General features: G+C 40.2%; 1 protein-coding gene across 6 annotated transcripts in view; it reads left to right on the forward strand.

Moving 5' to 3' along the window:
* Positions 1 to 27,881, forward strand: part of LOC136766295 (dynactin subunit 1) — a 128,448-nt gene that overhangs the window by 52,278 nt on the left and 48,289 nt on the right. For 5 of the 6 annotated variants that reach the window (XM_066719668.1, XM_066719667.1, XM_066719671.1 and 2 more), the window contains 6 exons: positions 2,616 to 2,636; positions 3,656 to 3,850; positions 7,318 to 7,515; positions 13,707 to 13,911; positions 23,999 to 24,077; positions 25,886 to 26,045. In XM_066719668.1, coding sequence (XP_066575765.1) covers positions 2,616 to 2,636; positions 3,656 to 3,850; positions 7,318 to 7,515; positions 13,707 to 13,911; positions 23,999 to 24,077; positions 25,886 to 26,045 — 858 coding nt within the window. The remainder of the gene's footprint in view (positions 1 to 2,615; positions 2,637 to 3,655; positions 3,851 to 7,317; positions 7,516 to 13,706; positions 13,912 to 23,998; positions 24,078 to 25,885; positions 26,046 to 27,881) is intronic. The other variant, XM_066719666.1, reaches the window with a different exon arrangement.

Consider the following 27,881-nt stretch of genomic DNA (forward strand, 5'->3'; position numbering starts at 1 on the left):
AGTTGACACATTCTTTTGTGTGTTTTTTGTTGTTAAATTGCCTGAATTGAAGAGTGGTCTGATTTTAGTGTTTTTTCAATTAGACGATTAACTTCTTAATATAATGTCTTAAGATTACAAAATATGTTTTTATAATAATGTAGCAATGTCAGTGTGCTTTACCAGCTAAGTGTCATTGTAGCTGAGCATTTTCATTTACTTCTGGAACAGATTAAGAACAGCTAAGAGCCTTGGTTCATTTTTGCCTCTCTGTGATTTAACGTGCCTTTTCAAATTATTAATACAGACTCTCAGTTCTCCAAAATGGATAGAAGTAGCACAGAATCAATCGTTTATCAAACAAAATGCACTGATATGCTGCTGCCAATGTTTAAGCAGTCAATGTTTTGCTCAGTATATTTAACTTCATACTGTAACAGGATGAAAATAATATTAAGTTAATTTCTACTCAACTGAATATGCAGTCAAACCAATAAAATACATCAAGGACATAAGCATGACAATTAGTGCATGTAACAATACCAAGAGGATAATGCATTTATTTTATGATAGGGTTTACAATACAAAGTGACCTTTTGTTCAGTACATTCATTTTCATGAATTTAAAAGTTGAACTGCTGACCAAGTGTGATCAAATGTTTAAACCAAAAATTGAGATTGAGAAGTTAACTACTGTTTACTATAAATTAGAACTTTCTTTAGTAGGTATCGGGTATTACTTTGCTAGTTCTGGCTGACTTTATGATTTAATTGTACAACAGTTGTACAACTTATTTTATTGACGATGCATTATGTTTGAAATATCTATTTATATTAAGTAGTATAAACTTCCCTTTCCAAATGGAATTGCTGCTCTAAGCTTAAAAGCTCTGAATAATTTATTATTATTATTATTATTATTATTATTATTATTATTATTATTAATAATAATAATAATAATTTATTGTTATTAGCTTGTTCAATTATGTTAATGTCTTGTTTATGTATGTGGTGTTTAACAGGTCAGGCAAAGATACAAACTTGAGATTTTATAGAAAATGTATATTTTGCCTCAATGAAACCTGAAAATCCCCACATATACAACAATCAGCCATAACATTATGACCACCTGCCTAATATTGTGTAGGTCCCACTTTTGCCGCCAAAACAGCCCTGACCCGTCTTGGCATGGACTCCACTAGACCTCTGAAGGTGTGTTGTGGTATCTGGCACCAAGACGTTAGCAGCAGATCCTTTAAGTCCTGTAAGTTGTGAGGTGGGGCCTCCATGGATCGGACTTGTTTGTCCAGCACATCCCAACAGATGCTCGATTTGGATTGAGATCTGGGGAATTTGTAGTTCAACACCTTGAACTCGTGATTCATCAGACCAGGCCACCTTGTTCCATTGCTCCGTGGTCCAGTTCTGATGCTCACGTGCCCATTGTAGGCGCTTTCGACAGTGGACAGGGGTCAGCATGGGCACCCTGACTGGTCTGCGGCTACGCAGCCCCATACGCAACAAACTGCGATGCACTGTGTGTTCTGACACCTTTCTATCAGAACCAGCATTCACTTTTTCAGCAATTTGAGCTACAGTAGCTTGTCTGTTGAATCGGACCACACAGGCCAGCCTTCGCTCCCCACATGCATCAATGAGCCTTGGCTGCCCATGACCCTTTCGCTGGTTCACCGCTTTTCCTTCCTTGGACCACTTTTGATAGGTACTGACCACTGCAGACTGGGAACACCCCACAAGAGCTGCAGTTTTGGAGATGCTCTGACCCAGTCGTCTAGTCATCACAATTTGGCCCTTGTCAAAGTCGCTCAGATCCTTACGCTTGCCCATTTTTCCTGCTTCTAACACATAAACGTTGAGGACAAAATGTTCACTTGCTGCCTAATATATCCCACCCACTGACAGGTGCCATGATAACGAGATTATCAGTGTTATTCACTTCACCTGTCCGTGGTCATAATGTTATGGCTGATCGGTGTATATTCATGTATTTACCTACAGTATATTGAGCAAAACATTTCTCATCCTTTTTTGCTTCTTAATAAATGTATAAATATTAGATGAAACTCAATTTGGAATGCTCTGAAAGTGTTGTTGATAGGCCTACATTTTTTTTTTTTTTTTAATAAACCGGAAAGATTAACTGCCAACTTCCTTTATTTGTAGATTAACCATAGTTTTAATAATAAACTTGATACAAACACCTTTTTCCAATTAATAATGCATTTATGATGCATTTTGAGATGGATAAAAGGGCATATTTGCTTTTGAGCAGAATCTAAAACACCTTTATCTTGAGAAAGAGGCCAAAATGATCAATGTGTCAGGGTTAACCTTGGCGTGAAGTTGTGCAACAGTTAGTCATTATAGGATCTTTCTCTGAGCCAGCTCTGCCAATTCTTGAAGCTCAAGTGAAGTTTCTGTATCTGGAAATAATTGGCCATGGATGGCCTGCCTTGCGTATTTTAACCATGACGATGTGTTTGTTCTCTTGTTCCGATAACGATTGGCTCTACCACTGCTGCACACTGCCTGCCACCGCTGCTGCTTGTCTGTCTGTGTGTCTCCTTTTCTCCCTGTGTGACTTTTCTTCTCTGAATCCTCCCATTCTCCTCCAGACCACCACCCGGCGCACCAAGGTGAGCTTGAACCCATGGGATAGGGTGGGGGTGGGTTTTTGGTTACAGCAGTGGGTGATGAAGGCTTCTGCTTCGATGGCTCAACAGTTAAATCCGCCTTCTGACGAGTATTGATCTTGCTATGTAAAAGACCACTTCAAGTTTATATACGAAGTCCAGTAGCAAGCATCATTCTATATGTGGGCATTTTCTGCCTCCTATAATCTTACCCCTGCCCTTTAAAACTATTTAGTCTATAAGCATCAGTCCTCCTTGTTCAACTACATTGCACTGAGCTATTACTACTGCATGTTAACACTATTGGAAATTAGTTGGACTCGCTTACTTCCAGGCTCCCAAGCTTCTCAAATCTCTTATCATCCTGCAGGATCAGTGCAGTGCAGAAGTCTTCATTGCTTGATTTTATTTTCATTGGGTGGTTATCCTAATTTGAAATTCACAGAACTAGAGTTATTTTTAGTTGCTTGAAAGCAATGCAAGAACTTGCAGGCTGATTCATTGTTTGTATGGCAAGAATTATTCATTCAAGGTTGTGACTGAAGGTATGTGTTACAGTTTAAGAGCGTTGGCTTCACTGGACTTTCAAAGAAGCTGTACTGTATAATGAGTGGCAAAGCTGCAGAAAGCCAACCTCACAAATATGTTTTCTTCATTTCCTCTAAGTCTATTTGCTGGTGTTTAATTTCTTTAATGCATGTTACAGTCATGGACATTATCGACTACTACTATCAACTATTATTAACATTTTCAACTACAAAATTGGCTTGCAAGTATCAGTTGTTTTTAAATGATGCTATTAAAATATTACTAATTTTTCATGTCATGTAACTATAACATTTCTTCAGTTTGTGTGAACCATTATTTATAGTTCTCTGTCTTAGTTTTCCCTTTGTCCAATGTCAACAATCAGTGTATAGAAAGCCATACCAGAGATGTAGAAGGCTCCCTATTGTACAACACTGTTTACCAGCTTGTCAGTGACTCCTGTGTCTCTGTCTCTCCCTGTTGTGATTTTGTAGCCAACACGGCCCTCCAGCAATGCGGCTTCCAATGGCACACCTGGCCCCTCAGGCTCAGCCTCGGCCTCGGGGGGTGAGATGAGCAGCAGCGAGCCCAGCACACCTGCTCAGACACCCCTGGCAGCGCCCGTCATCCCCACGCCCAGCGGCTCCCTAACCTCTCCGGGTGCTCCTCCTGCACCCATTACCAGCAAGGTTAGCACAGCTTAAATTGTTATGGATCTTTTCCTGTGTTAGATGCACTAATGATCCACGTTGATTTATTTTTTTCCTTAGATGGTGATTGCATGTCCAGGGAGCTAAAGTTTACAAATGAGAAGAGGCAATTCGACCTATCGTGCTTGTTTGGTGTCCATTACAGTTTTTCTAGATTGCTTAAACACATTTCTTGAAATTATGCCTCCTTTTCTCGAAACTCATAATTCATAACTTCTCACCCAGTTCCCCAAACTTCCTATTTTCAGGTCAGATTGAAGCTCTCCACTCAAAACCATTCAATCTTGCTGAAAAATACAAACTTTGCCCTGAGACATGACACACAAGCCCTCAAAAACACACACACTACAACATAGTCTTGACGATGAGACCCGTGAGATAAATGCAAAACAATACTACAAAAACTGGTAATAATTTATGCTGATGTTATCCCAAACAACAATGTAGCGAGGCTGCTCTGGTTGTGCTGGCTCCCTCTGGTCAAGCTGGAACACACGCTCTCTTAGACCATCAAGGAAACCAAGGAAGAGCATAGAGTTATAGTGTCCAAGAATGGCATGGCGGTGGAGTACCCCTCGTTGGCTGATATCCGTGCACATAGTGACGTTCCCTCCTCGCTGGCCAGGGACATTCACAATAGCCCGATGGCCAATTATGTTCCTCCCCCTTCTCCTTCTTTTGGTCAAGTTAAATCCAGTCTCATCAACAAAGATAATCTCATGGGGAGCTGGCCGGCCTTCAATCTCATAGATTCTTTGCAAAACACATGACACACAGTAGAGTAAATGACTACCCTGAAACACAGTTCAAAAGGGCACAAATGGCAGACCACCATATTTACTTTGTGCTACAGTATAAACTGCTGTACTGCTATACTGTGACAGTACACGATACTTCATACAATATAAAAACTCATACTTGAACATATTCCAGACGTTGGTCTTTCAGAGTTTTGTTCGAAAGGGACATGGTAGGCCTGTTTCATCTGGAACCTGTGCTTTCGGAGGATGCGATCAATTGTTCTAATGTTGGGCTGATGGCATTTATCCCTCGACATTGGTGATTGTCTTCAATCACTCTCCTTTGAATCCCTCGCAGGTGGATTACATTGTTGGCAATGACCATATTTACCAGCTCCCTCTCTTGCTCCTCCGACAAAAGCCTTAGCCTGCCTCCACCAGGTGGTCATCTCTGTGTCCTACAAAAATAGAATTACTGCTTACAGTAACTGTAACGCATCCTTTTTACAAAATGGAAGCTTACATCTGTATGTGAGGCAATTTGATGCATTTATTTTTATTAGTATAGTGCAACAGCTACAGTACATGTATGTGTTGTAACAGCATAGAGTACAGGACTCAAAAGTTACAGTAGAGAGCAGTCTGAAGTACACTTACCTGTTTTCCTTCCTGAAGGTTCTTATGATCAAGGAGACGGTGAAGTGACTCAAGTTTGGCTGTACTCGTTGCCCAGCCTCCCTCATAGTCATACCATGGACAAGGACATGGTCAACTACAGTGGCACTAATTTAATCCGAGTCTGCTTGTCTCCTTGCCCTTCCCCTTCCCCTGTCGTCGTCCTCCTCCTCTCCCTACTCCTCCTCAACCTCCTACTCTTCCTCTTCCTTCACCTCTTCCTCTACTCCCTACTGCTCTTCCTCCTCCTCCTCTTCCTCCACCTCCTCCTCTCCCTACTCCTCTTCCTACACCTCCACCTCTGCCTACTCCTCCACCTCCTCCTTCTCCTCTTCCTCCACCTCCACTTCCTCTCCCTACTCCTCCTCCACCTCCTACTCTTCCTCTTCCTTCACCTCTTCCTCCACTCCCTACTCCTCCTCCTCCTCCTCCTCCTCCTCCTCCTCCTCTTCCTCCTCCTCTTCGGTGTCCTTGACCTTTTCCTTCACGTCTCTCTGGATCCATTGTTCCAAAACTGAATGAACTGACTTGGGCCCTTTTATCTATCTATTGAAGGTTCTGATTGGTGTGTGATCAATTTTGACTTTTAGTGATTCCACCTGGGTAATTGTATGCTAATTGTGCTCAAGCTGTGCTGACTTGAGTGAACAGTATTGAATGCTAGTGCTTTCTAAATGACCACATGGTGTAGGCAATGAGAAATGAAGGGATTTGTGTGTAGAGTTTTGCAGTGACAGTTCAACAAATCTGACTCGTGTCAAAACATAAGAACATAAGAAAGTTTACAAACGAGAGTAGGCCATTCGACCCATCATGCTTGTTGGTGTCCATTAATAACTGAGTGATCCAAGGATTCTATCCAGTCTATTTTTTAAATGTTCCCAAATTTTCAGCATCTACCACATTGCTAAGAAGTTTGTTCCAGATTGTGACTACTCTCTGTGTAAAGAAGTGTCTCCTGTTTTACGTTTTGAATGCCTTGAAGCCCAATTTCCATTATTGTCCCTGGGTGCGTGTGTCCCTGCTGATCTAGAAAAGCTCCTCTGGTTTGATGTGGTCGATGCCCTTCATAATTTTGATGACCTGGATCAAGGCCCCATGTAGTCTCCTCTGTTCCAGGGTGAAAAGGTTCAGTTCCCTCAGTCTCTCCGAGTAGGACTTTCTCTTCAGACCTGGAATAAGTCTGGTTGCTCTCCTCTGAACTGCCTCTAGAGCAGTGAAATCTTTCTTGAAGTGTGGTGCCCAGAACTGTACACAGTATTCCAGATGAGGTCTAATAGTGCATTGTACAGTCTTAACATTACTTCCCTTGTTTTAAATCCTACACTTCTGACAATATACCCTAACATCCTGTTTGCCTTTTTTATTGCTTCCCCACATTGTTTGGATGGAGAAAGCGAGGAGTCCACATAGACTCCTAGGTCTTTCTCATGCGATACTTCATCTAGTTCTATTCCTCCCATAGCGTAATTATAGTGGACATTTTTGTTACCTGCATGTATTACCTTGCACTTGTCCACATTGAATTTCATCTGCCAGGCCCACAACTGAATATTATCCAAGTCCCTTTGAATTGCCTGTGCTGCCGAGATTGTATCTGGTGAGCCACCTATTTTAGTATCATCTGCAAATTTGACAAGTTTGCTAACTATCCCAGAGTCCAGATCATTAATATAGATTAGAAAAAGCAAAGGCCCCAGTACTGATCCCTGTGGAACTCCACTGACAACCTCACTCCAGCTAGAGGCAACTCCTCTAATTGACACCCTCTGTTTCCTATACATCAACCAGTTCATAATCCATTTTCTTAAATTTCCCTGAATGCCAACAGCATACAGCAAAAACAGGGGAATAGTGTTTATAGTTTAGGGAAATGGGTGTGTTTTTTGATAAATGGTGTTATGGTTTTGAAATTTTAGTTCAAAAGCCTGGTTATAGTGTTTAAGCAATCGAGAATAACTGTAATAACCTGTCCATTAATAATCTGGTTTGAGAAGCTAAATGCTGTCTGTCCATGCTTTCTCTCCATAGGAAGAGGAGGTCTTGCGAGGGCAGGTAAAGGACTTGGAGGAGAAGCTGGAGACGCTAAAGATGAAGCGCAATGAGGATAAGGCCAAGCTGAAGGAGCTGGAGAAGTACAAGATCCAGCTCGAACAGCTGCAGGAGTGGAAGTGCAAGATGCAGGAGCAGCAGACTGACTTACAGAAGCAGCTCAAAGAGGCAAAGAAGGTATGGCACTGGCCTTTCTATGTGCTTTTTCTTGGGCAGGGTGGTTAAACCCAACCCTTTGCCTATAGGTCCAAAAGTAAATTTCTGTTAAATTCAATATACTGTATATCTACCTAACCTGAATTTGCACTAAATATAAAAGATCAAATTCATTGATGTTAGTTTCAGGATTTTTAGGTACCCATTACTAATTCCGTCTTTTTCATCATGATTGTTTAATTCAATCATTTTATCTCCATATAAGTGTTAACTTGGCTCTGACTCCCTCAACCACATATATACGGCTTTATCACAGGTTTAAACAGGTTGGGGATGGACATCCATTACTCATGAAATTATGCCAGATTACAGAACAAAAGGTCTTTGGTGTCATATTTAAAAATTAAAAATGTAGTAAAGATCAATAATGGTCAGAATATATGAACAACACAGATAATCCACCAAAACAAATGTTTATTCTCTTTCAGCAACTCCTTTTAAAGAGCATTTAAAACATGTATATTTTCAGTGATGAAAGTAACAAATTTCAATGTAAATGAGTGAATGACGAGCATGTACATTTAAGATTGTACTGGTCAGTTCACTGCCTTTGTGACATTATTGTATTAAGGTAAGGTAGCATTTCAACTATTCTTTTGTCAGATAAGTTGGATATTCACTTCAGATGTGACACTTTACACTCATGGAGTGAAACCATTTTAGCCACAGTGCTGCAGATTAAGGTCACGATGTTCACTTCACCATGGTTGTCTACAACTTAGAAGCAAATTAGCTTCATATTAGAAGCAGAGCAGGCACAGCTATTAATGTGATTTTTAGGGATCAGCATGGCTTAAAGTATTTGTTAACAGCAAAATGTAAATCCTTTTGGGACTACTTAATAAATTTCTTAACACAGGAATGTACGTTTCTTGTTATACATTTCATGCTTTAAACACTGGGAGTTCCAATGCTCAAATATTTCTACTTTATGTTAGTAATTTAATTTCAGAGAGAACTTGCTGATTTGCTGAGTTTTGTTTCAATAAAAGAGCATGTGTATTGATGACACACTGAAAAAATTGTTTTCAGGTATCCAATTCCTATATTTTACAACATACGCCCTCTAAATTGTTTAAATGAAACTACACTTTCTGTTCTTCTAAATAATTTTAGACAATAGCTCTTATGTAAAAAGTACATTACATTAAATCTTGGGTTTTAAAATCATGGGTTTTCCATCTCTCATGTGTCAGTCTTGGCTCCTGACAATTTGCATCTGCTTGAACTGCACTGTTGAACTATATTGGTAGGCAAATTGGGCATTGGACACTTCATGGTTAAAGCCTTTTTCCTGTCACCTTTCCTCTTATAGATTCCTTTGCTTGTATGCTTCAGTGGAAAGAAAAATATTTAATTAAATGGGATATATATATATTTTGGGTTTATGTTGACATCACTGCTCATTGTCATTTCTCTGTGGAGTGGCTATTGTGGCTTCAGAGATGGGGCCTGAATTGCCTAAAAATAGTGTTGACAGAGTGGGGCTGACAACCTTCTGTGAACTGCATCTCCGGCTTATCTTTTCAACAGGAGACTAGTCAAGATCATTTGCCTACATGCAATTACAAATTTCAATTTTCTGACTTTTAGGTTCTCTGGGGTATGCATCATGCATTCCTTCATTTATTAATCAGAAACAGAGCCGGCCCATGGCATAGTCGAAATAGGCAAATGCTAGGAGCGCCGTCCATCCATAGGGGCGCTCAAATCAGTGAAGATTTATTTTTTATTTATTTTTATTTTATGAACGCCATCAGCCCCCCCCTGCTAGCGTGAAGGACACACCATCAGCACCCCCCCCTGTGGAGAAAGCACTTGCTGACGGTGTTTCTAGCATGAAGCAAACACTGTCCAGGGCCAGCCCTGTTCATATGTTTGTTCATATATTATTTTCATTATTTTATTATTAGATTTGCACCTGCTTATAGCGCTCGTCTGTCTGTCTTGTTATCGGCTCAGCAAGTTTCTATCTTTCCTTTGGAATTCAATCTCGATAACGTTCAAACCCAGGTCTCTGGATCAATGCTTTGAGCAGTCAGCTGTTTGTGCTATTTTATATTATATGGCACTAGTGTTGAAAAGCACGTTTACTGCATGATGTACACAGCTGTGATACTAGAGATGGAGCCATTTCAAAGCGCTTTCACGTTGCACAATAGGCTATGTAATATTTCAGTTTCATGCTAATTTTATAACTTGTTCGATTTTTCTCAAAAACGTTTATTCATTTGGAGACAAGTGTGTGAAAAAATATAACAACTAGAATCGAAAATTGAACCGATTTGAAAAGTTGTGGAATCGTTACACCCCTATTGCAAACATTTGAAGAGCTTTGTGGCAAAACGTGATAATTAAGCCAATTCCACACATAATTCAAGTTCTTGCTATGGATATACTCCTAGAGGTACCCTTTTCACGTAGTATACACAGTAATCTAAAACAAGTTATGTCTTGTAATCCCAATGATAAAAATGTATTTTTTCCCCCAAAACGCAACATTTGACATTCCTGATTTATATTAAAAGGCAATATATCAATTTTAGCCAATCAGCATCGCTCTCCTTTTCAAAATAGCACTGATCTCTGAAATGGTAAACGTTCACACGATCGCAATGAATACATCATTCAGCAATGTTGATGAAATATCACAATTTACAAACCCGTACTTAATATCAATTAGATTTTTGTAAAAAAATGTTTCTGTAAAATACAGGGGACAGACTTAAGCGAATGACAGAACAGAATGCTCATTGACTGGGTAGTGGAATGCCCATAGACTACAATGGGGAAAACAGAAGGACGGTCTATTTCTCCAAATCCCACACAGAAATCCTAAAATCTTGAATACGCTATCTTTAAAATAACCTAATATATAAAATAAAAGTGTAATGATGGCTGATTTCCATGGAATGACAGGCCTGGAATACTAAAAACATAATACGATTGTTTTCACACACACACACACGCACACGCACACACACACACACATTGATTTACAGGTCTCACAAATTAAATACTTTGGATGTTGTATGGTTTGTTGAAAGGAAAGCTCCATGATACCACTTTCTGCATTGACAACAAAGAACAAAGTGCCCTTTCTCATTTGATTGGTTTGTTTACTTTCAAAACTAAATTAACCTTATCTACAGCAAACAAATGCTCAATACTTAATATTTAATTTCATAAAAACTATTGCTTTAATATTAAAATGAAATAGAAATTACTTATTGAATGTCAATTACTGTGAAGAAATTGATTAACAATATAATTTTCTGAAGTATGTAAAGCAAATAGTTAGTCAGTTAATCATCTGTCCATATCTTCATTGCTGTAAATTGCTTATTAATATTCTTTATTCGTATTTCTATGTAGACACTTTATTAAGGGTTATTTACAATTGTTTAAAGATATCACATTATTTTACATACAGTTGCTCATTTACACAGTTTATTTTTTCAGTTAAGGTTGATCAGCCATAACATTATGACCACCTGCCTAATATTGTGTAGGTTCCCCTTTTGCCACCAAAACAGCCCTGACACGTCGAGGCATGGACTCCACTAGACCTCTGAAGGTGTGCTGTGGTATCTGGCACAAGGACGTTAGCAGTAGATCCTTTAAGACCTGTAAGTTGCGAGGTGGGGCCTCCGTGGATCGGACTTGTTTGTCCAGCACATCCCACAGATGCTCGATTGGATTGAGATCTGGGGAATTTGGAGGCCAAGTCAACACCTTGAACTTGTGATTCATCAGACCAGGCCACCTTGTTCCATTGCTCCGTGGTCCAGTTCTGATGCTCACGTGCCCATTGTAGGCGCTTTCGACAGTGGACAGGGGTCAGCATGGGCACCCTGACTGGTGTGCGGCTACGCAGCCCCATAAGCAACAAACTGCGATGCACTGTGTGTTCTGACACCTTTCTATCAGAACCAGCATTCACTTTTTCAGCAATTTGAGCTACAGTAGCTCGTCTGTTGGATCGAACCACACAGGCCAGCCTTCGCTCCCCACATGCATCAATGAGCCTTGGCTGCCCATGACCCTGTTGCCGGTTCACCACTTTTCCTTCCTTGGACCACTTTTGATAGGTACTGACCATTGCAGACCGGGAACACCCCACAAGAGCTGCAGTTTTGGAGATGCTCTGACCCAGTCGTCTAGCCATCACAATTTGGTCCTTGTCATAGTCGCTCAGATCCTTACGCTTGCCCATTTGTCCTGCTTCTAACGCATCAAGTTTGAGAAATGTTCACTTGCTGCCTAATATACCTCACCCAGGCAGGTGCCATGATAACGAGATTATCAGTGTTATTCACTTCATCCGTCAGTGGTCATAATGTTATGACTGATCGGTGTATATATTTGTCCCTCTTTCTCTTAAGGCTGCTCTTAAGCAGTGCTTCTTGCTATGTTCGGCAATTTTGTTGGTAATTTACCCACCACTATTAGTTTAGTGTATTGGTTATTAAATGAAGCATAAGTATATGCGTATTAAAATTAAAAATATAAAGATATATATAAAAAAAATCCTCTTGATCCATGCAAGTTCTTCTTTAATTCCTGTTGATTGTCAGATTTTTTTATGTTTTGTTTTCTAGATGGTTTTAAATATTAGATCAGGGATTAGAATACTGTAGTCTTTTCTACACTAAGTTACTGGTTGTTTGAGAAAATCAGTTCATAAATAAATATAAAATCCTGTTGATCCGTGTCAGCTTTATTTCTTGTTCCTAGTTATCTTCTGTTTCCTGAATATATATTTTTTCACTTTTAAAGCAGTTTTTTACCTTTATTTATTGGCCTTAATTTGGACTTCCATTTAAGGTTTTAATATGTCCTGTTCTTCATTGGTGTAGTTGGTTAGAATAAATGTAATAAATTAGGTATTTACATAATAGTATTATTCTTAAATTGTTCCTGAATTGGGTCATTTGAGCAGTCTACACATACATACTACGGTAGCATTTTTGCTATCAAATAATTAATTTTACTACACTGGAGGAAGTGCAAAAACTGGAAATCAAAAAGTTACGACCCAGCAGACCCAGAAGTCAGTGGTTTCCAAATCCTAGAGGACCCCCTACCCTGATGGTTTTTGTTCCAACCGAGCTCTCAATTACTTAATTGTTCCCTGAAATTAACTAATAAGTTCCTAAATCAGAGTCTTTTCATTATTGTAAACACTAGGGGTTTTAAGTTACGTATAGAATTGTATAAATCATTTATTAAAGAACCAAGTATTTAAAAAGTCAAATCTAATCTGCAAATTCAATTAAGATTAAATGAATGCCCAAAACAGAACAAAAATAAACTTTAAACCACATGCGCATATGCCCTGCTCAACAGTCCGCAAGAGCACCCAACCCCCCCACTTGACAGTCTGCGAGCACCCCCACTCCCACCACCCTCTACAACTAAATATCAGACCACCTTCCCTATGCAGATATCTGTGGGAAGCCCAGTATATGTATATATGTGTGAGTATATATGTGTATAGATTACATTAAAATAACCAACCAACTTGTGAACAGAGAGATTTAATAAGGAGTCTTCCCCTTTAAAACATTACAGCAGGGCAGGAGCTTCTGGCAGTGCCACTGTACAACTCACTGTAGTGGAAAATTTAAAACAAATCCGACATTATACTTTAAATTCTACTTGTGCCTCTCAGTACTGACATCAATGATTGTACTTCTAGGAACAAATGTATTTATAGCTGTATAATCCATTCAAAATTGTGCTCCAGGACATAAAACTGACATGGGAGAGACAATCGATTTAAGGAACCTAACCGTCACCATAAGACCTTTAATAGGATCTGTAGAGAATGTGACAAGTGTGCTATCACCCCTATATGCAGGTGGTGGAGAGTCCGTGATGAAAGGCTGACAAAGAGTGGAAGACCTCTCTCTGATTACTGTAATTACTCAAGATCTGCTGGAAAAGAGACATAACTAAATGTGCCCCTGCTTTGATCGCTTCATGTACCCCTGGAGAGTAAAGCCATGCAGTGAGAATAATTCTATGTTCATTCCATAAATCAAGGAGTCTTTTTTTTTTTTAGGTTAGTTTAAGTGTGTGAAGGGCTCTAAGGGAATGGAAGGGGGGGATGAAAAGGTGATGTGTGCCTCTGTCTGTGATCCCCGTAGGAGGCCAAGGAGGCTCTGGAGGCCAAGGACCGTTACATGGAGGAGATGGCTGACACTGCCGATGCCATTGAGATGGCCACTCTAGACAAGGAGATGGCGGAAGAGCGTGCAGAGTCACTGCAGCAGGAGGTGGACTCCCTGAAGGAGAAGGTGGAGGAGCTCACCATGGATCTGGAGATCCTAAAGCATGAGATCGAAGAGAAAGGTAGGGAGACAGCGAATGGGGAACACAACCTGGAGACTTCACCCTGCTCACTCACCTCCCATATTCTGTTTTCCTTTTACTTTTAAATCAGAAAATCAGTGAGGTCTCAGTTGTCCTATTCATAACCTGTCCGTGTTTACTTTATACCGCATGATTATCTGGATTCCGCGAAGAAAGATTCAAAAATATGTATTGCATGTGTTATGACAGATAGTGACAATCCCTTACATTGTAGTGGTTTTAGTAAGTTCCAGCATACACCGATGAAGAAGTAACACGTTTTTTTTACAGAAAACATAAATACAGGTTAACCCGGAGCTCTCCTCTCACATGAAGTGAAGAAAATAACTAAGGATGTGAGTTGGAGAAGCCTTTTTGTATCTTCAGAGACAATGTGTTAGTCTTCTCTGTCAGAAGTGATTACATCTCATTAAAATACAGTTGTACAACATAGTTTACCACATACATAATAATTAACACAGACCTAAGTTTGCTACTGTTGTTGAAGTGTTTGATGAGTTGATTGGTGATGGTCAGCATTCGTAGGAAACGGATGTTTATCAAAGACATTGTTGTAAGTCCTTAACCAAATACCTGTGCTCCAAAACACACAATCTCTAAACTGTTTGACTGTTCCAGCTGATTGAATATCCAGAAGACAGTGGCTGAATGAAATCATGAAAAGACAATGCTCGATTGAAGTAACCTCTCGGACAGAATAAATACAAACTAATGATTGCTTCATAGATAAACTGAAACAATGTATACTATAACAACATGAAACAATTAATAATATATACAGAATATAAAGGAAATAATAAAAGTAAATTTTCACACTACATTCCCCCCTTTTGGCCAAGTGGATATTCTAGCCACATCGGACACACAAGTCATAGTGTGATCAGAGAAATTGTTTCAGGTCTGCATCTGGTATGTTGAACCATAACAGAGGCTCTAACACTGGTTTAAAAGCTATCCTGTTTATGAAGAGACTTTCAAATGTAGAGACAGGTTAGTGATCAGAAGATGATAAGCATTATAGATTAAACAGAAGAAGTTCAATTAGAGATATTCCATAGGCCAACCAGTCATATGTCTCCACCTGAATCATCTCGAGCTTGGGCCATCAGGATTTTAGACTTTTAGGTTCCTCAATTGTCCTCGGCTGTTGGAGGAGACTGGTCATGTGAGGCTGTGTTCAGCAACTCTTGTGTGCTGGCAGATGCAGCGGAGGACATACTGACGCTAGCAGTTGTGACCAAGTGTTGGGCAGTGGAGGACAGTTGTTAATGAAATGTTAGTAAAGGACAGTGTTTGAGCTCTACGATGGAAGTCAAAGCTAAATTATATCTACGGGTGAAAATACACCATCAGTTATCAGCCTGAACCACTTACTCAAATCCCAAAAGTGAGTGTATGTCAGCTACTAAAGTATTTGTAACACAGTTTAATTTACAGTGGGACATGTACTGATGTGTTAATTAATAAATTAGAATCTTTCCACCCAAATGCCAGGATTAATGCAATGTCCATCTGTAGTATTTTTTCTAATGTGAAGACTGGTATATTATTTACAATAGCTTTGTCAGCACAATTTTAAGTATTTACTTGCTCTAGCAAAATCAAAAAAGGTGTATATGTTGGCTTTCCGTTGAAACATGCTGTAGGGATGCAGATTGCGTTATTAATCTTGGCATCTAAAGAATTTATTCTTGGCAGCCCCAAACGATGCAGTCAGGTCAGTATCTAAATGTTGGCCGTTTACTTTTGTTGATTAGAGAAACCATATATCTGCTAATGTGTTTTTTATAATATGTTATTTAATTGCATATGATTAGCACAGACATTTATCCAAGGATCTAGTATTGACCCACTTACTCTAATATGCACTGTCTATTCTGTAATACTGTAATATTCTATGTTATTTGAGTGTTTACATTTAATTCTGGACCCTTAGGGATAAGCCCATGGGGGGCAAACTGACTTACTGTTGACAGGTTGGAGGCACCCTTACATATATTAATAACATATTTACATATATATATATATAATCTACACATGCATTCACTACTGTGTCTACATCATGTAGATATTAGTGCGTCATTGCAACCAGGTGTCCAGTTACACCTGGTTCCTCCTTGTGAATTCTGCAGATCCCGGTCTGGGCGCGGTACCATCCGTACAGGTCAGGAGTCCAAGTAGAGGAGGAAGCAAGACCACTGCAGGCATCATTATGGGAGATCTGTAATGACAATTGTTATTTTCCACTGTGCACCACCCTCCCTCCTGCAACGAAAAATTACTTAATCATATGATACATATAGATAGTAGAGGGAGAAAAGGAAACTAGAGATTATTATTTTTGTCATTTAGCTGACGCTCTTATCCAGGGCAACTTACATTTGTACCCATTTATACAGCTGGGCATTTTAAGTAAAGTACCTTCCAGTCATGAGTCCAGAGCCCTAACCACTACTCCACAGTGCTGCCTGATGAAATGAGCATTTATTTTGTGGAATTATTTCATGTGAAACCAGGCACCCATCTAGATTTCCCTTCTCTGTATAGGGCTACACTGAAATCACTGGTCATTAAAACAGTGTGTGGCTTGTGCCATTTTGAATCTGCACCAACTTGCTTTGGAAAATTTTATAATTTCTTCATCTCCACATTGTGGCAATTGAATAGTTTCATTTTCTCCTTCTTGTTTAGTTTCTCAATCGCTGCGCAGTTTAGCTTCACTGGCACTTTTTCCTGTAATATGGTTAGTGTGTTAGTAAGGTCTGGTGAGTTTTGTATGTTATTACGATGATAACACCATGTCCTGATCAGTCCCAGTCCAAATGCTTTAATTATTATTTTTATTTTTATTTCTTGGCAGACGCCCTTATCCAGGGCGACTTACAACATAAGTGCAAACAAAGTGCAAAAATACAGAGAAGTACAAGGCATCAATCATTACAAATTCAACTTAGCTAAAACATAGCAATTCAAAATAATACATTTTACAAATTCCAATTTACAATTTACACAAGTACAGTAAGAGACTTCCTACATCCTGGACGGTGAAAGCTAAGTGCTGTCAAGATGTAGGGTTACAGACGAGGGCTACGGGAAAGGGAGCAAGGAGGAAAACAATCAAGAACACGAGGAGCATAATAAGCTGAAGTGCTATCTAGCAGGGATAGAGGACTAATATTACAAGTGCTGTCAGAAGAGATGCGTCTTGAGTAAGCGCCAGAATGAGGTCAAGGACTCTGCTATTTTGACTTCGGTGGGCAGGTTGTTCCACCACTTAGGGGCCAGGGATGAGAAGGAGCGTGCTCTGGAGGAAGGAGAGTGGAGAGGAGGCAGAGTTAGCCTTCTGGCACTGGAGGAGCGCAGTGGTCTGGAGGGGATATATGGAGAGACGAGTGACTGAAGGTAGCTTGGTGCAGTGTGGTCAAGACAGCGGTAGGTGAGGGTCAAAGTCTTGAACTGAATGCGTGTCGCTATCGGGAGCCAGTGGAGGGAGCGGAGCAGTGGAGTAGCGTGTGCGAATCATGGCAGAGAGAATACCAGACGAGCCGCAGAATTCTGGATGAGCTGGAGTGGGCGGGTAGTGGATGCAGGCAGGCTGGTCAGGAGGGAGTTGCAGTAGTCCAGGCGGGAGAGGACCAGTGACTGGACGAGTAGCTGAGTTGAGTAGTCGGTAAGAAAGGGACGCATCCGGCATATGTTGCTCAGGAAGAATCTGCAGGTGCGCGTCAGCGTGGTGATGTGCTGGGAGTAGGAGAGCGCAGGATCGAGGGTGACTCCTAGATTTTTAGCGGAAGAAGAAGGAGAGAGTGTGGTGGATTCCAAGGGGATCGAGATGGGGAGGTCAGCAGAAGGTGAGGAAGAGTGGGGGGAAAAGAGGAGATCTGATTTGGAGAGGTTGAGCTTGAGGTGGTGCGAGTGCATCCAGGCAGAAATGGCAGACAAGCAGGAAGAGATGCATGAGGGGATGAGAGGGTCAGAAGAGGGAAAAGACAGGAAGATCTGGGCATCATCAGTGTAGAAGTGGTAGGAGAAACCATGGGAAGCGATGAGGGGGCCCAGGGAGCGAGTGTAGAGAGAGAACAGGAGCGGGCCCAGGACGGAGCCTTGGGGAACGCCTGTGAGGAGAGGTTGGGGGGTGGATGAGGAGCCTCGCCATGTCACTTGGTAGGACCGGTCGCTGAGGTAGCAGGAGAACCAGGTGAGAGCAGTCCCAGAGATCCAAAGGTCATCAAGGCAGGAGAGGAGGATGGAGTGATCAACGGTGTCAAATGCTGCAGAGAGGTCAAGGAGGATGAGGACTGAGGAGAGGAAGGCCCCCTGAGCACGGCTGAGGGAGTCAGTGACAGCCCGGAGAGCCATCTCAGTGGAGTGAGCTATGCGGAAGCCGGATTGCAGAGGATCAAGGAATGAGTGTTGGGACGGAAAGTCTGAGAGCTGACGGTGGACCGCCCGCTCGAGAGTCTTGGAGAGGAATGGAAGTAGGGAGACAGGGCGGTAGTTCTGAGTAGAGGTGGCATCAAGGGTTGGTTTCTTGAGCAGTGGGATGACAGCAGCTTGTTTAAATGCAGAGGGGAAACAGCCAGAGAGGAGTGAGGAGTTGAAGACGCGTGCGGTGCCCAGTCATTAAACCCACGGCCCATGAGGGCGCAGCTCATAAGCGCATTAGGGTGAAGTCCAAAGCTTGAGTTCAACCATTCCCCCAAATTGCCATTGTTCCAGTTTAAACAGAGACTTTATAATTCCAGAGCTCTGATGATGGAAAGAAATATCCAACATTATTCACCCACAGAAATGTACATGTCTCTTAATACCTTCCTTGCAAAAATAGGTTCCTTGATTTGGATCTCTCTGCTGTTTTACCTTGTACTAACACTCAATACTACTTTCTGCTTTCTGAAGCAGTTATCACATCTTACCCACAATAAATGACAGCACCTATCTCTTCTGTCCAATACTTTTTCTTTCATTACTATTACAACATAACATTTGCACAATATGTACATCTCCTTATTCTATTAACACTGATTTGTGTTAAAACTTTGTTTCCCCACCCACACCTTTGATGTTTACAAAATATTTATATTTGGTAAGGGGCGGTTTGTATGATAGAGACTAATCATTATTGATTACCATCCTGCAACGCCGATGTTGCTACATTGGTGCGTCCACCTCTGAAGCACTCGGCCTGCAGCAGTGGAAACCAGACACTCCAGTCCTTGATGTCCTGTACTGCATCTTGAATCATTCTCTTTAGCTCCTTTAATGTATACAGAGGTGGTGTGCTGTGGTAGGGAGCTGATGGTGGTTTGTGCTGCCCTCTCCTGTCATTTTGTCTTTGCCACTGTCCATCTCTTCCCCCACTGGGATGGAAACATGTTTCTTTTCTATGCCCCTCTATAGCAGTTACTGCTATAGCGTTATAGCAGTAATGCGGGAAGAAAACTATGCTTTCACAGGCAAATGTTTCAAATGTGGGGAAATAAGAAACAGGAGAAAACAGTGCATGGAAAGCACTAACAAATCTGTATGCCAGAACTGTACATAGCTTTCTTGTCTGTCTTTCCACGACTGGATGTGTTGCTTTGGCAACCACTCCGGGTCCTAGCCCTTTGTCGTCATCTCTTCTCTTGTCTTTTCATATTTCTCTAACAGGCACCCATTCTAATTTAGCGATGTTCTAAATTATGATTTCCGCTAACCCCTTTTAATTACGATATTCCGCAGACACCCAGTTCCAGTCTCTCCCTGGATATTCAATTACCACACACACACACACACAACAATATTCCACAAATACTCATGTACAATTACAAGCACATACAAGCACAATATTACACAAGACAAACTTCTCCAGTCCACCTTTTATAGCAATTGTGATATTTCTTTTTATTTTACCTGCTATAGTAAAATAGACATCTTTCTTTCCTATATTAACATGAGATTATTGTTATTATTATTATTTACTTTTTACTTTATTTTTCACAAACAAGGACAGTATCCCACAATCAATTCCAGGCAACCCCCCAGATGAACACTTAACACACGCACAGATGTGCACTGTCTGTGTGAATTTTCTCTCCCAGCCACTACTTGTAAAGAGACATTTTGCACACCGCACCGTATGACCCGTAAACTCCAAGTTACGTACTCGCCCAATCCACCTCTAGTGGTCAGGTTTTATACTCTTTCGCCCGCTACAGTAAAAGAGACATTTTTAACACTGCAGTACCCATAAACTCTGCATTACGCATGCGACCCTGTGGGATTTGGAACCTTTCTTTTACCCGCTACAGTAAAAGGAGACCATACAAACACATACATATGAGTCTTTCTTTTACCCGCTACAGTAAAATAGACCGTACAAACACAACCGGTTCAAAGAACAAACAAACTTGTTACGAATGCACGGTGCCTCTCCCCTGGTCGACTATTCTTAGTTTATATTGACAAAAAGTGCAAAAAACCCTTTGAGAGTTTCATGAGTCTTAATGTATGTATGAGCGTTTTAGGGGCATTAGTAGTTTTGGCGGAAGGAAAAAAATAAAAAATAATAATTAGAAGTTGCATGCAACTTTTAAGGCTTCCATGTTGTATCAGTAGGTTTCAGATTTGAGCAGGCATTTGTAGTTTAAATGCATGTGTTATTAAATGTGTAATTTTCCATTACAATCCACTGTAGTATAGATTTGCGGTTTTCATTTTTTCATTTGAAGTCAGTGGACTTTAATTTCAATTTCCTCATTGCTTGCTTCAATGATGTAAGGTACCATTGTATTTTTCACCTTATTCTAGCATATATGTTACAGTCAAGTGCTTTGTGCTCACATGCCAGCAGTGCTGACAATGGGTTATTAATAATAATAATAATAATAATAATAATAATATTATGTATTTGTTAGCGGACGCTCTTATCCAGGGATGCACAAGAGCATTGTTGCTGTGTCTGGCAACAGGGACAATTCAACAGTGATTTGGGACCATCATCCCAGACTTCATCAATAAGCACAATTTCCCATCAAACCATTAACATCACCTGAGATCGTCCTACAGTTTATTGATCTGCCCACGACTGCGCCGCAAATACCCCCAAAACAGCCGCATTAAAAAAAAAAATGCTAGCCTATAGTCATTGCTTGCTTCAATGATGTAAGGTACCATTGTATTTTTCACTTTATTCTAGCATATATGTGCTTTCATTCTTGTCATACAAGATGCAGAATGCAATTCCCAAGTTTGTCCTTCTGATGGAGATAGAGGTCTACATAATGAATGTCAGTATAAGGTTGAAGCTGTCATTTTCATTGGTACACAGCAGCCATGTTTTGTGTCTAATCAACTTGGCTTTTTCAACTTGAACAGATGTTTGTACTAGTGTTAATCACTGATATTTAGCATTTCACAATTTCGACACTAATCGCAACATGGCAGCAGCACCATGTGACCAACATGTGCAGTTTTCACTGCATTTGTAGGTATAAGTGGTGTCTACAACACTTGTGAGTTTCGTGAGTTTTAATGTATGTATGAGCGTTTTAGGGGCATTAGAATTTTTGGTCGTGCATGGAAGCCTAACAAGAAAAATCCTTACAAAAACAATAGGCTTAATAAATAATAATAATAAAAATCCTAACGGAAACAATAGGCTTCCAGCAATAGGCTTCCGTTTTTTTAGCAGACGCTCTTAACCAGGGCGACTTTCAAACATAAGATCATTGCTGTGTGTCTAGCAACAGGGACCATCAAGCCAGACTTCATTAATAAGCACAATTTCCCATCAAACCATCACCTGAGATCGTCTGACAGTTTATTGATCTGCCCACGACTGCACAGCTAATACGCCCAAAACAGCCACATAAAAAAAAAATGCTAGCCTATAGTCATTGTTTTTTAAACAAGAATAAAAGTAAAAATACATCACAAAATTAATGAAAATGTATCCACTTATACAAAGTATATTCATAATGACCTGTGTGCGCGGTGATGAATGCATGTGAACTCTGTCTTGTATTTTATTAAATACAGTAAAAGTGTCTGGAATAGCGAATCGGTGTAAATCCCTTAATGCATCAATAAAAATAAATAAAAATAAAAAGCTGAGATATCTTAGCATATTCGTATTGCTGTATTTTCGTTTCTGCTTGTCTACATGTGATCTCGCTTTTTTTTTTTTACAGTGTATCTGTGCTGTGTGTAGACGCTGAATGGGTTTGATTTTGATGGTTAAATAGGGTTTAAAGACGCAGTCGTCTCAGTGCTGATTATTATTGCTGTGTTTCTCTACTTCTTCTCCGTGCTTGGGAACGCCCACAACAGTGACGTCAGCGTTCGTTTCCAAAACCGGTGGAAAAGGAGGCCGTTTCGCAAAAAGATCAGCTGGTTCCCAGGCCGGGAACCGGCTCCGGCTCCTTTTAGGTTGAAAAGCGCTGACAGAGAGAGGACGGATGGCCGGTGTGGTATTTGTCCCGCCCCTCCTCCGTTGTGATTGGACGGCTGGGTAAAAAGTGACAGTGACGAGCGCAGCGTTTTATCCAAAGTTGAACATTTTTGAACTCTCGGTGACCAGACAAAAACGTGCCTCGCTCAGCAGGAAAGATACACGCCGCGTAGCGCTGCTAGACGTTTAAATACGCGGCGCTCCCATTGCAAACAACTGAATAAATACGCTGGCCTAAGAAAAACACTTTGGACACACGGCCTAATTTATGAGAGAAGCTGAAACCTGAGGTGGTGGAATTGTTGGTAAGGCTGTGTCTCAGAAGAAGTCTAAAGTATGACAGCATTTCGATTTGATTTATTAGTCGTTTAAATATAAATAAAGAAGTAGGCCTATCCTGTTGTAAGAAGAGATGTCAATCGGGCAATGTCGTGAATTTATTTTAAACGGTCATTTGTTTACTCATTTACACATTGTTTTTAATGTTTACGCTGAAATAAAACATTTTGGTTAGATTGATTTAAAAAGAAATACATGTGTGCTGCCTGTCACATTTTTCCAACAAATCCATATGGTAGCCTGACGTTGTCGACAATTCAAATAGACCGCAATTTAAATCTTGCATCATATGCAGCTGTCTTCTGTTGATTTTTAAATGCAAAAAAATATGTCCCCATGACTGTTGCATTTGCTTATTTTAATGTGATCGAAATCATCACTGAAACTCATGCTAATAGGTTTTCTGATTGCCAGATTCTATTATGAACATGAAAAAAAAAAGTAGAAGTTAACTACTAGATAATCATTATCATAATTTAGGAAACTGGCATTAGGCTAGCTATCAAAATAATATGAACCTCCACCACAAAACCAGTCACATTACCAAATGAGATTACTTCATCTGATTGAGTTGGTTTATTGCTTTATATATAATTTGTTAAAATAACTTTGTAAGGAATTATTAAATTTTAAACTGACAAATCTAAAGTTGTGCATCCTCATTCGTTTCAATGACAGAGCTTCAACAAATAGATAGCTGTGATTGGCAAGCATCAGAAACCGCATCTAGTTTGCCTGCATAATGTCGGTTGATGTGTGATTTTTCTCTGGATGTGTCCTATAGTGTGGTTGTGAAGCAAATATATGTTTTAGTCAAATTTTGACTTGACACAGAATTGCACATTTAAGGTCTCCAATTTTCAATATTTTATGGAGGAAACCCCCAGACCCACACCAAGTTTTAGGGGCCCTTTGATATTCTGGGGACCTATGTGACTGCCTAGTCCACCTGTATGTCGGGCCGGCCCTGATTGAAAAGGAGAATGGTTTGTGCTATCTGAAATCTATGTAAAATATGTAAATCCTTCTGGTTGACCATAAATAACTTACAGGTTAACGTGTTGTAATGCCCACATTCAGGGCAGTTACACCAGTAATAACCCTTTCCACTGTAATTGATTAATTCACAATCAACATTGATAATGAGAGTTAGTTTTGCTTGAGGCTTGTTTGGTTCTTAACTGAATTAAACCTTTATTGAAATCCAATATTTGAGATGTGTATTGGTCCATCTTGACACAGGATGTTCAGTGGAAGTGTCCATGTAGTCATGATGCCATTTCCTTTCCACAGGCTCGGATGGAGCAGCCTCAAGCTATCATGTGAAACAGCTGGAGGAGCAGAATGGCAGACTCAAGGAAGCTCTTGTCAGGTCAGCGTTTATCCAACCAGCACATGCTTTTAACCACACAATAAGTTTTAAGTTTGCCTTAATTGACGTTCGCATTGTCTGTAGTTTGCCTAAATTGAAGTCAATTCAGTTCAGCTGCTGAGTTGGGTTGGAGAAGGGAGATTTTGTCTAGGACTAGCAGGAATTAGAAACAAACACATCACCTGGGCCAGATGGGATATTTCCAACAGTACTTAAAGAAATGAGGGAAATTTTTTACAGGCCACTAACTCAATTATTCCAAATGACACTTAGAACAGGGGATGTGCCGACTGATTGGAAGACAGCAAATGTCATACCAATCCACAAGACAGGGGACAAAACTGAGCCAGGAAATTACAGGCCAATCAGTCTCACCTGCATCACCTGTAAAATGTTGGAAAAAATGATTAGACAGAAAATAGAGGAGCACCTTAATGAAAACCATATTCTTGGAGATTGTCAACATGGGTTTAGATGAGGCAGATCATGTCTTACTAATTTATTAGAATTTTTTGAACATGCAACTGCAGCTGTAGATCACATGAAAGCATATGATATGATATACTTAGATTTCCAAAAAGCTTTTGATAAGGTTCCACACCAAAGACTGATCCTCAAATTGGAAGCTGTAGGCATTCAGGATAATGTAAGTAGATGGATTATGAACTGGTTGATGTATAGGAAGCAGAGGATGTCGATTAAAGGAGTTGCTTCTAACTGGAGTGAGGTTGTTAGTGGAGTTCCACTAACATTCAGTTGTGGGCTGACACCTGGCAAATGAAATTCAATGTTGACAAGTGCAAGGTAATACATGCAGGTAACAAAAATGTCCACTATAATTACACTATGGGAGGTACAGATCTAGATGAAGTAATGCATGAGAAAGACCTAGGAGTCTATGTGGACTCCTCACTTTCTCCATCCAAGCAATGTGGGGAAGCAATAAAAAAGGCAAACAGAATGCTAGGGTATATTGTCAAAAGTGTAGAATTTAAAACAAGGGAAGTAATGTTAAGACTGTACAATGTGCTAGTTAGACCTCATCTGGAATACTGTGTGCAGTTCTGGGCACCACACTTCAAGAAGGATATTGCTGCTTTAGAGGCAGTTCAGAGGAGAGCAACCGACTTATTCCAGGTTTGAAGGGAATGTCGTACTGAGAGAGACTGAGGGAACTGAACCTTTTCACCCCGGAACAGAGGAGACTACGTGGGGACTTGATTCAAGTCTTCAAAATCATGAAAGGCATCGACCACATCAAACCAGAGGAGCTTTTCCAGATCAGCAGGGACACATGCACCCGGGGACACAAATGGAAATTGGGCTTCAAGGCATTCAAAACGGAAAACAGGAGACACTTCTTTACACAGAGAGTAGTCACAATCTGGAATAAACTACCCAGCGATGTGGTAGAAGCTGCAAGTTTGGGAACATTTAAAAATAGTCTGGATAGGATCCTTGGATCACTTAGATATTAATGAACACCAAACGAGCACGATAAGTCGAATGGCCCCCTCTCGTTTGTAAACTTTCTTATGTTCTAATAAGACCTACAATATATATCATGACTAATTGTACAGGGATATGCAAATCTGTATGAACATACATACTCCATTTAAATACATACTATGCTTGTTATTTTAAGCCAGTTGTAAACTAGATTGCTTAAAGAAATCAGGTTTTTACTTAGACTAGACAGTGTAACCTCCTAAGCAGACATTTTCTTTGAGTGGCTTTCCGCCAAGACTGGCTGCTTCCCTGAGTTTGTGTTCCCCAGTGTAAATGACACACCCTCCCCTGTCCTGCAGGATGCGTGACCTGTCTGCCTCTGAGAAGCAGGAGCATGTGAAGCTGCAGAAGCAGATGGAGAAGAAAAACTCTGAGCTGGAGGTGCTGCGCCAGCAGAAGGAGAAGCTTGTGGAGGAAATGAAGCAGGCAGAGAAGACCATTGACGAGCTGAAAGAGCAGGTCAGGGAGCATGGTCTCTCGGTGCTGAGATCAGCATATGGGAATTAAAGTCGCACAGGTGTATTTTATGTATTATATATAGGTATATACACATTGTAAATTATATCATCACCTAGGCCAGGGGTGAGCAACCTAAATTAAATCAGTGGGTCGCAAGTCCGGGCGTCAAATAAGTGCCTGAGCTGCAAGACCCATTTTACCACCATTACAAGCCACAAATGCAACATTTTAATTTTAAAATATCAACAATGTAATAAGGGAGTAACACGTTGATACAAAATAAGCAATTGCCATAAATATACTACTTTTTTGTAATTTGTTATTCTCACTTATTAGTTATCAGGGTACTGCTTATTAGTTTGACCCAGATGTGTAAGACATTCTGATTTCAACTTACCTATTGGTTGAAGTGTGCAGCATGGAGACTCAGCATCCAGAATGCACCTGTAAATGTCTTCTGTGGGCATTTGCAGAAGGATAGATTGAGCTACACTCAAATAGTGGAAAATGGTCATCACAATCTCACCACTCAGCAGAAAGTAATGCTTTATTTAAAGCTGTGGAGTACAAAATAGTCTATGAGAGGCCCTGATTAATAGCCCGGGCAGTATTGTTTCAGGAACAATAATGCTGGTAAATCCCATAATGTGACAGTCCTAGCCTCTTTGTTGGTCAGTCTTCTGGTTTTATCACTAATGTCATTTCTAGTGTAATTCGTATTTAGCAAAGTGGATGAGGCCAAATCCACTCAAAGCTTCTTAAATGAGATGCAAACACTCAGATAAACACCTAAGGATGCCTTTCCAGAAGGCATATGCTGCCATTTGAGCAAGACAGCCGATGACCCTTCAAAATCAATGTAATCCTTTTGCAGAGGCTCTTGTCTTCTACTGAGCCTGTTTCTGTTTTGTTTTTCATTCACTTAGAGATTTGAATATATTGATTAGTTTGGCTAAAACATTTTAGAAACTGTAAATGTTAAATAACCATAAAATGTACAATTGGGCAAATAAATTGGTTACCTAAAGGCAGTGGTTCCCAAACTGTGGGGCTGAATAGGTAAAAAGTCAAGATGAGACGCAAGAAATCCACGAGGGGATCTGACAACTGTTGATTGCCGCCCCATTGAAATCGCATTGGATAAACTGATATCTTCTTCATCGACCCATCTGTGTGAAACAACTTTTTCTACACTTACACACATTAAAAACAAACTACTGTCGTGACTCACAAGAGTGGAAATTGGGTCTCGGTTATTGAATTCTTCCATATCCAGTCATGGCCAATCAGAATAGAGGATTGTCAGGTAGCAGTGTCTATGAAAGCTAATTGGTAGTTTCAGATCAAAACACACAGCAGTTTATATGAGCTGATAATTACGGTAAAATAAATACATAAGAATAACTTGCAGCTCCAAAATGTCATCAAGTGGTGGGAAACAAACCAAAAATACATTAAATGCGAAATAATGCAATGTGACAACTTTTGCAATTACAAGAAATTCTGAACCTTATTTTAAAAATACTCATCTAACACAACTTTATTAAATAAATTCAGAAAAACATACCTGTAGGTTTAAGTTCCAGTGAAAACAAAGTATATAGCAATAGCTGGCTGTGTGTGTTTTAATAATATTTGTTTGTTGCTCTTTCCTTTTCTGTCATTGCTAGTTTCGCAGAAGGGTGTTTGGCTTTTAGGTGGGTTAACATACCAGCTGTAGATTTGTGGTATATTAATTGCACTGCACATATTATACACTTTTTACAGTGTTTTCATTTACTTTGTCAAAGTATTTCCACACAGAAATTCTCTGAGAAGACATTGGCTCTCTCGCTA

Source organism: Amia ocellicauda, chromosome 13 (genome assembly GCF_036373705.1).
Source record: "Amia ocellicauda isolate fAmiCal2 chromosome 13, fAmiCal2.hap1, whole genome shotgun sequence".
Taxonomy (NCBI): Eukaryota; Metazoa; Chordata; class Actinopteri; order Amiiformes; family Amiidae; genus Amia; species Amia ocellicauda.